The 10,369-nt window shown below is 41.1% G+C and overlaps 1 protein-coding gene across 1 annotated transcript; it reads right to left on the bottom strand.

Moving 5' to 3' along the window:
• Positions 1-2,251: 2,251 nt before the first annotated feature.
• Positions 2,252-6,476, bottom strand: LOC146622751 (uncharacterized). The gene is made up of 7 exons (XM_085364908.1): positions 5,519-6,476; positions 4,390-4,418; positions 4,195-4,290; positions 3,818-3,977; positions 3,387-3,460; positions 2,943-3,038; positions 2,252-2,500 (listed from the first exon to the last, which is right to left on the bottom strand). Exons 1-7 carry the CDS (start codon positions 6,474-6,476, stop codon positions 2,252-2,254), a joined length of 1,662 nt encoding a protein of 553 aa, XP_085221034.1.
• Positions 6,477-10,369: the final 3,893 nt, after the last annotated feature.

Genomic DNA, 10,369 nt, shown 5'->3' with positions numbered 1-10,369 from the left:
TGAGGGAAATAGCAGCTAATGTCCAAACAAAATCCCCAGAACACCTCCCAAAAGACCTTCAGAAACCCTGGACAACTGTTGCTCAAGACCAGATTGTATTTACAATAAAACATAGAAAACATATCAACAGTTTGACCTGATAAAAATGTGTAATTTTAAGGGAAACATAAGGTCATTTTGAATTTTATGGTAACAACACATCTAATTGCAGTGTGCAGTTTAGTATAGTCTTGTTGAAATATAAAAGAACAAGAACTTGCCTGAAGAGGTCATCTGGATAGGAGGATATGTTTCTCTTAGACCTGTATATACCTATAAGACCAATCCAACTGTCAGAATCAGGGGCGGAGCATGGGAGTGGCTTACTGGGCTTAAGCCCGGGTTGTTTTGTCAGAAGCCCGGGGTCTTTTGGAGTGTAATTTTTTCATAGCTAGATGCCTGGCTGACAACTGTATAAAACAAAAAGTACACACAATATTCGAAGCACATAGTGCACACTGTGGGAATTTACGACTGTGCGTGAATCCCCCCTGATATTGGTATGATCCGAGAATTGCGGGTTTTTAAACTCACTGCTGATCACAAACACAGTGGTCTCTGTGCTCTTTAGGCTGGATCATCTTACACGTTTTCCAAAAAGAATTTCAAAATTCATCTGAACACAGAACAATTTTCTGCTTTTCCTCAGTCAATGAGCTTCTGTCCAAAGGTGATGCCAGCATTTCTGGATCATGTTCACATATGGCTTCTTTTTTGCATGATAGAGCTTTAACCTGTATTTGTGTACGATATGGTGAAATATGTTCACAAACAATGTTTTCTAGAAGTCTTCTTTAACCTGTGCAAAACAGCCATTGAATAGTGATCTTCAGCCTTGGGCTTCACGCACAGTAAGTTCTTTGAATTCTTAGGATTTTTTGATGACATTATGTACTGTAGATAATGAGATGTTGAAATTTTAAGTAGAGAAACATTCAATTGTGAAATTATTCCACAATTTGTAGACAGTTTTTTGCAGTTTAGTGGAACTCTTCTTGTCTTTACTTCTGGAAAGCTCTGCCTCTCAAAGAGGCTCTTTTTATACCCAGGCATCTTACTGACCTGTTGCAGTTAGCTGTAAAAGGTTCCTCAAGCTGCTTCTTTTTAGGACCACTTACCTTTTCAGCCTTTTGTTGCCTCTGTCCCAAATGTTTTGGGACGTGTTGCTGCCATAAAATTCAAATTACTAATTCACTGAACAGCTTATAACTTAGACATGTAAAACATGGCTTCCCATCTAGCAACAGTCAGTATTTTTTGCAATGTAAAGCTTATTCTAAAAAGTAACAGGTACTGTAACTGGAGCTATGGATAAAAAAAACACAAAACAAGGGAATTTATGTGATTACTTTATGAACTTAGGTTGAGGGAATGTAGACTTTGCTAAACCGCGATCCACTAAGTACACTCCGAAAGCTGTAGCTGGGGAAAAACTTATCAGACATATTACATAAGATTTATTTTATTTTATTTTAAGGCATTTTTGATAGTGTACAGTGCACAAAACTAGAATTCACATATTCTAATTTCATTTAGCATTGATGCAACATGAATGTACTACAAAATATACTTTGTAAATCATATAGTAAATACCTCAAAATCACAAAATGTAGCTAAGTGCACTGACTTGCATGTGTCATTAATGTTACATCTACAGGAATTATTCAACAAACCTTCAAAAGACAACTCCCTGTTACAGCACAACATTTGTGTTTTATAAAGTGCATGTAGTTGTATCTGCATTACTACAACAAAAGCTTGAAGAAGAGATTTAATCTTATATCAATAATGGCAATAGATAAGGACATTTCCGAACATACAACAAGGTACTTAGCGGTTTAAAATAACTTAAAAGTTTATTTTACTTTATCAATCTGTTGCTTATAAAGATCACTTGTATGATCAACTGATATGTTGCTTCTGGCTTGTTTTTCTGGATTCCTGAAAATAGTATTTCATAGAGAAATACTGTTCAAAGCCATTTCAGTGGTCTGGAACCAGACATAAACGGGACTGGAAAGTTTAAACAAGAAGCACAATCAACATTGCAATTAATGTTTTCCATATTTCCATACCTATACAATTACATATGAATATAAAAATATTCATATTAATATCTTTTCTACATTTTCTTTGTAACTTTGGAGAAACTAGGAGTTACACAAAGCGCTACTTACCCAATAACGCACACAGCAATTGAGCAAGCATGTTCTCAAAGCAGAAAAGCGATAGCAACAATACAAAGTAAGGAAGCTATCAGTTCTGTGTGAAGATATGGACCTCTTGTGGCAAAAGAGGGAATATTTAGTGTGCCATTCAACCATAGGCAAGAGGTCATTGTGGCATTGCAGCACTCCAGATTACATGGAGGTTTGGTTGAAGCCTTGCAAGCAGTGTAGCCAGTGCAGTTGGTGCAACCCGCTGTCCATTTTGTGGCAGTACCTGTAGACTCATTTTTCAGCTGCAAAGACAATGAGTGAGAAAGATCGGTGTAGGGCCTATGAATGGTAAAAACTGTAAATATGAGGCTAATGAAGTTTGTTTATTTATGCTCATAAAATGTATCGTAGAGGTACTTCTTATGTTTGTTTTTCAGATTCTTTTGTATAAATAATTTATTCCTTAACCGATTCAAATAAAAAGCTATTTTGAGTTCATATTGGTACATTTTATGCCCCCTGGTTCCTTTTTCTTGTATATTCTCCAAATTTTGATAAATTCAGAAAGTAAATTCATAGATTTATAACAAAGTTTGTGCTGAAGCAAGGATAGCATGAAGACGGTGTCAGCTTTAAAAGCACTAAACAAACAGAAATACGAGTGTGTAGAAGCTCAGAAAAAACAACTGCAATGAGGCTGGAAAAATTAATGAATGTTATATTTATGCTATTGAATGTTCTTACCTGACAATGTGGTTCTGAGGAGGAACACATTTGTAGCATGGTGAAACTTGTATAGCAGTTTGCGCTGGTGCATGTACCAGCACGGCACTTGTTTCCCTGACAAAAACAACAGCGCAAGAAACATAAAACTTATTTCAAACCAAGTCTCATTTACACTGCTGGACAAAGTGGTTTTTCAGTCCACACTCCATTAACTTGTTAAATTGTTGACAGGCAGTTTATTAACCAGTCAAAGATAATCATTATTAGAAAAAAAGGTAATACTTTTGTTAAACACAGTGATTCTGTTGGAAGCAAGGAACAGAGGAAGTTTGTAGCTGACATTTAAGAAAAGGGGACTGTGGTGTTAAAGGCCAAATTAGTTTTGTTTAGTGATACACAGCCTTCTTCCCGCATGCACATTTGCTTGCCAAAAGATTCATTCATGCAGCCAGCAGTTCTTACATTGTTTGCTGTTGTTTGACTGGTAGTAGTTGTAGTAGGTGCCTGCGTGGTTGTTGGTTTTGTGGTTTGAGTTCCTAAAAGTAGATAAAGGAGAAGAACAAAACAATATACAGTGATGTTTTTTTTTAAGATTTAAAAATTGATCATTTGCAAAGACAACAGGAGCATGGTAATTCAAGGAGTTTGGAGAGAAAAGCATCTGGACTTCTTTAAGTTGCTTGAAGACTTGCTAGCGTCACCCTTGGCCAGCCTTGGTCCACTTTAAGAAACGTCTTAAAGCAACTTAAAGAAGTCCAGATGCTTTTCTCTCCAAGCTCCTTTGACTACGATGACCTGGATGACTGAGAACCTTCACAGACATATGAGCATGGTAAAACATAAAATATTTATGAGTGCTCAAATGAAGTGATTTAAAAGAAAGGTGTAGTTACCATTGGTTGTTATGCTCATCATGGATGCAAAAGTGTAATTGAGACAGCCAGTGAAATTACAGCAGTTCACAGCACAGTTGGTCTGGGAGGCATTCTTGCAGCTGTCAGCACAAGAGTTGCTGCAGCTGGCAGTATACCACATGTCTGTTTGCCTTAACAACTGAGATATAACAGAAAGATTAGAGAGACGCATCTAATTTCTTTAATTTCTATACTATGTTAATTTATTTAGAAAAAATAAATGTATTTTCCCTTTAATAGTCAGTTATAGATACCATGCAATCTTTTGACTGCTCAATTCCTTAAAAAGAGGGATTTGTAATTGCTATGGCTCAAATAGTTTCTTAGTTTTTAGTGCCATTAGCTGACTGCCCTACCTGACAACAATTATCGACAGCACACGGAGTGGTGTTCTGACTGATGTACATTGAATAGCAGTCAGAGTAGTTACAGTTGAATGAGGGGCAGTATATCTGTATTTGAGAGAATTAAGAGGCATGTGATGAAGAGGCTTGAAGGAATGAAAAACACTCATAGATAAGTGAACAGAAGAAGGAGAATATTTGACTTGCCTTAGTGGTTCCATTCTCAGTCATGTCACCTGTGATAGAGAGACAGATGTCATGACTGGAGTTTTTTAAAGCAACACAACATTGATTGTAAAAGATCTATTTAATTTTGATGCAAGAACAAATTAAAATGTGAATGAATGAAAAAAAGAAAAAATGAATGAATAAAAAATACCCCTCCCCAAAGAAACAAAGAAACAAAGAAACAAAGAAACAAACAAACAAACAAACAGCAAAACACACACATACTAAATGAATGAATGAATGAACAAATAAGTAAGGAAATAAATACATAAAAAACTGACTGGTGTTCATCTTTGTGGTTAAAGAACTGGTGCCCAAAGTCAAGGAGGAAGATGAAGTGGTAGTTGCCGTGGTGGGTTTGGTCGTGGTCGTAGAATCAACTGGAGACAAGGAATTGATTGATTGGTTGATTATTAATTTATTTTGATCATGTAAACAATATACAAGTACATTTAGCAAAGACTTGAAGAGACAAAATGTTATACAAAACAAAGCTAATACATTTCAATATTGCTTCAACTTTACTGATTCAGTTTGTTAAGTTTGTTGTTGAATTAGTAGAATTGGCTGAATTAAAAGAGTGGATAGAAGTTAAAGATACAGCATTGCCAAAGGCTTTTGTATTGGTACCAGTGCTTGGTGACCCTCCTGAGTTGGGAGGATTGAGTAGTGATAGATACTGAGTTTCCAGAGATGTGTATATTTGTCAGGGATTGCGTGTCAGTAAATGCTATACCTGTGTAAGTGGGTAAGGTTGTGTGGAATTGCATTGTGGTGGGTAAATCAACTATAGAAGCAGGTGTAGTTGTGGGGGACTGGCTGGTGGTCAATGCTGTGCCTGTGCCTGTGGATGTGGGGGACTCACTGGTGGTTGATGCTGTGCCTGTGGATGTAGATGTGGGGGACTCACTGGTGGTTGATGCTGTGCCTGTTAATGCGGATGTGGGGGACTCACTGGTGGTTGATGCTGTGCCTGTGGATGTAGATGTGGGGGACTCACTGGTGGTTGATGCTGTGCCTGTGGATGTAGATGTGGGGGACTCACTGGTGGTTGATGCTGTGCCTGTTAATGCGGATGTGGGGGACTCACTGGTGGTTGATGCTGTACCTGTGGATGTAGATGTGGGGGACTCACTGGTGGTTGATGCTGTGCCTGTGGATGTAGATGTGGGGGACTCACTGGTGGTTGATGCTGTGCCTGTGGATGTAGATGTGGGGGACTCACTGGCTGTTGATGCTGTGGCTGTGGATGTGGGGGACTGGCTGGTGGCCAAATCTATTCCTGTTAGTGTGGATGCAGGGGACTCACTGGCGGTTGATGCTGTGCCTGTTAATGTGGATGTGGGGGACTCACTGGTGGTTAATGCTGTGCCTGTGGATGTAGGGGAATGGCTGGTGGTTGATGCTGTGCCTGTGGATGTGGGGGACTCACTGGTGGTTGATGCTGTGCCTGTGGACGTGGGGGACTCACTGGTGGTTGATGCTGTGCCTGTGGACGTGGGGGACTCACTGGTGGTTGATGCTGTGCCTGTGGACGTGGGGGACTCACTGGTGGTTGATGCTGTGCCTGTGGATGTGGATGTGGGGGACTCACTGGTGGTTGATGCTGTGCCTGTTAATGCGGATGTGGGGGACTCACTGGTGGTTGATGCTGTGCCTGTGGATGTAGATGTGGGGGACTCGCTGGCTGTTGATGCTGTGGCTGTGGATGTGGGGGACTCGCTGGCTGTTGATGCTGTGGCTGTGGATGTGGGGGACTCGCTGGTGGTTGATGCTGTGCCTGTGGATGTAGGGGACTCGCTGGTGGTTGATGCTGTGCCTGTGGATGTGGGGGACTCACCGGTGGTTGATGTTGTGCCTGCCGATGTGGACTGGCTAGTGGCTGAGGAAGAATGGGTAGTGAGCACTGTAATACCTTCATTGGTGGTAGAAGAGGGCTGGCTGGTACTGGGTGCTGTTGAGCTTTGTGGGGTGGTAGTGGCTGCTCCTGATACTCCTGATACTAACATGGATAGCAGAAATAGTCCTAAAGGGAGGACTCGCAGAATACCTGTAAAGTTGGGCATTTTGGAGGAAACATAATAAGACAGGATTGGGTGGATTTTTTTTAACAACATTGCATAATGTGCATGGACTGCATTTTCTGGGAAACTTTTTATAAAATTCTCTAATATTATGGTGATCAGAGAATAAATCATAATGAGTGATGATATTTATCAAGGATTTCATGCAATATCTTAGCTTCTATTTGAAAGACTGGCACAAACACCAGGTAACTGGTTCTGAATATGCCTTACCCTTTTTTTATCCAGGTGCAAATCAACATAAAAACCATATATTACAGATTCACAATATGAGCAAACTATTTTGTTTTTTACTTATGCTGATAAAACTATAAATCTGTTAAAAAATACCGGGCCTAAGATGTTTATATACAGTGGGGCAAAAAAGTATTTAGTCAGCCACCGATTGTGCAAGTTCCCCCACCTAAAATGATGACAGAGGTCAGTAATTTGCACCAGAGGTACACTTCAACTGTGAGAGACAGAATGTGAAAAAAAATCCATGAATCCACATGGTAGGATTTGTAAAGAATTTATTGGTAAATCAGGGTGGAAAATAAGTATTTGGTCAATAACAAAAATACAACTCAATACTTTGTAACATAACCTTTGTTGGCAATAACAGAGGTCAAACGTTTACTATAGGTCTTTACCAGGTTTGCACACACAGTAGCTGGTATTTTGGCCCATTCCTCCATGCAGATCTTCTCGAGAGCAGTGATGTTTTGGGGCTGTCGCCGAGCAACACGGACTTTCAACTCCCGCCACAGATTTTCTATGGGGTTGAGGTCTGGAGACTGGCTAGGCCACTCCAGGACTTTCAAATGCTTCTTACGGAGCCACTCCTTTGTTGCCCAGGCGGTGTGTTTTGGATCATTGTCATGTTGGAAGACCCAGCCTCGTTTCATCTTCAAAGTTCTCACTGATGGAAGGAGGTTTTGGCTCAAAATCTCACGATACATGGCCCCATTCATTCTGTCCTTAACACGGATCAGTCGTCCTGTCCCCTTGGCAGAAAAACAGCCCCATAGCATGATGTTTCCACCCCCATGCTTCACAGTAGGTATGGTGTTCTTGGGATGCAACTCAGTATTCTTCTTCCTCCAAACACGACGAGTTGAGTTTATACCAAAAAGTTCTACTTTGGTTTCATCTGACCACATGACATTCTCCCAATCCTCTGCTGTATCATCCATGTGCTCTCTGGCAAACTTCAGACGGGCCTGGACATGCACTGGCTTCAGCAGCGGAACACGTCTGGCACTGCGGGATTTGATTCCCTGCCGTTGTAGTGTGTTACTGATGGTGACCTTTGTTACTTTGGTCCCAGCTCTCTGCAGGTCATTCACCAGGTCCCCCCGTGTGGTTCTGGGATCTTTGCTCACCGTTCTCATGATCATTTTGACCCCACGGGATGAGATCTTGCGTGGAGCCCCAGATCGAGGGAGATTATCAGTGGTCTTGTATGTCTTCCATTTTCTGATGATTGCTCCCACAGTTGATTTTTTCACACCAAGCTGCTTGCCTATTGTAGATTCACTCTTCCCAGTCTGGTGCAGGTCTACAATACTTTTCCTGGTGTCCTTCGAAAGCTCTTTGGTCTTGGCCATGGCGGAGTTTGGAGTCTGACCGTTTGAGGCTGTGGACAGGTGTCTTTTATACAGATGATGAGTTCAAACAGGTGCCATTCATACAGGTAACGAGTGGGGGACAGAAAAGCTTCTTACAGAAGACGTTACAGGTCTGTGAGAGCCAGAGATTTTCCTTGTTTGAGGTGACCAAATACTTATTTTCCACCCTGATTTACGAATAAATTCTTTACAAATCCTACCATGTGGATTCATGGATTTTTCTTTCACATTCTGTCTCTCACAGTTGAAGTGTACCTCTGGTGCAAATTACTGACCTCTGTCATCATTTTAAGTGGGGGAACTTGCACAATCGGTGGCTGACTAAATACTTTTTTGCCCCACTGTATCTATATAGTGCCCTCGGGTTTGGCACCAATGCTATTGAAGCTTACCTTGGAACATGAGCAAAAGATATATAACTGGCTCAGACGTCGCCTGAAAAGTTCCCCATCAGGTGTTGACAAACCAGGACATACTGAACATGGACATACATGCACAAGAACTGGCATATGGAATTTATGAAATGCTACTACGCCTGCTGATCCAATGACAAAAGTCGCAGAGCATGTTTGAAGTTTGATTGAGTAGAAAGCACCTGGCAGATCAGTGCAATAACCTCAAATGAAGACAGACAGACTGGTGAAGTCATATACTCCACTGGTTCTGAATGAAAAAGAGTCACAACAAGATGTCCATAACTGAGGCTCTAGAAAGTGCCAAACAAAGGCTCACCGCCCTGGCCACTAGGCTGAAGAGATACACCACAGAAGGAGAGCTGAAGAGAATAAATGATCTGTTATTGTCATGGTCCTGGGTCGGTGACCCAGCGCTTTTAGTTATCATTTTCTAGTTTATGATGATGATGATTATTATTGTTTGAGTTCTGTGTGTTATATTTGGTCTGCCTTTGAGTCTGTCTCTGTCTATGGTGTCACCCCATCTGTTTGTGAATCTGTCTGTTTAGTTCAATGTCTTGTCTGGTTCCATGTGTCTGAGTTTCCTGTTTTATTGTGAAGGTTTGTGTCATATGTGAGTGTGCTCAGTTTACGTTTCCCCTGTCTCGTCAGCTGTGATTTCTCCCAGGTGTGTTCCCCTCCTGTCTCTCATCCCTTGATTACTGCCCTCTGTGTATTTAAGCCCTGTGTTTCTCTGTGTCAGTGTCGCGTCGTACCCTCAACTAGCTGTGTGTTCTGCTTCTATGTTCCTAGTGTTTGGTCTCCTGCTCCAGTTTAGTGTTTCTTTCCAGTGTTTCAGTCCTTGGTTCCTCTGTTCTGACTTTTGGTTTTCTTTTGGTGAGTTTAGTTTGTACGAGGTTTTTCCCAGCAATAAAGCTGCGCCTTAAGTTTCACTTCCATGTCTGAGTTCTGCATTTTGGGTCCACCACTCCTGCTTGCCTGCCACACAGCGATTCATGACAGAACGACGCGACCAGTATGGATCCAGCAGACTCACTGAGGAAGCGCAGCTCAGCCTTTGACGGGACCCGGCTAGCGCTTGGAGGGCCTCCGTGCTGCCGTTCCTCACTAGCTGCTTACCCTTCGGTCCACTCACCTGCTTCTTCCCCCCGGATGCCCCGGTCTCACAGAAAACGCTCCCGCCGGTCCTGGGAAGATTACTATGAGACCGCGAGCAACCAGCTTACACCAGCTCAAGCTTTCTACAAGATGTTAGGGATCATTATAGTTAGGGTTGCCAACTCCCTGAAAAATAAATAAGGGACACCTCGTGGCCAGGGCCGGGCGACCCAGTTGTCTTCACCCTTCCCAGTGTGGTAGCTCTTTTTTTGTGTGTGAAATTATTTTTTTAACCATTTGACTTGAATTTGATTTAAGTAGATGTTTATTCTTTGTGATATGAACACATGTGAAACAAATGATCATTTAGCCATTTATTTTTAGCTCAAAATGACAACATTAACACGATAAAACAGGTCTCTTTCTTAAACAGAAGCCTGTCATGCTTAACTTTTGAGAATATAAGTAAATCTTTCTTTAAAAGAACTCTGTCCTGCTTAACTTAAAATAATAGAAAACAATAGAAAGAAAAATATTCTTGTAACAGTGCACATTTAGTGCATTTAGTACAATTGGCTTCAGTTGAGGTATTATTTCAGCTTTTCTAATGCTAATCAGCTGCTCCTGTTTGTAAACCCGCTTGTTCCCATGATTACGCATCATAACTCATCATCATTATTCATCTATGTATTACTTTTATGTATTAGTCATCAATTTGTTGTAATCATCTATCCTTGCAGTTGTTTATTAC

Source organism: Diplotaxodon limnothrissa, linkage group LG11 (genome assembly GCF_057381915.1).
Source record: "Diplotaxodon limnothrissa isolate DT_005_m linkage group LG11, D_limnothrissa_male_GT1.1, whole genome shotgun sequence".
NCBI lineage: Eukaryota > Metazoa > Chordata > Actinopteri > Cichliformes > Cichlidae > Diplotaxodon > Diplotaxodon limnothrissa.
This window is presented reverse-complemented; position numbering and strand designations above follow the sequence as displayed.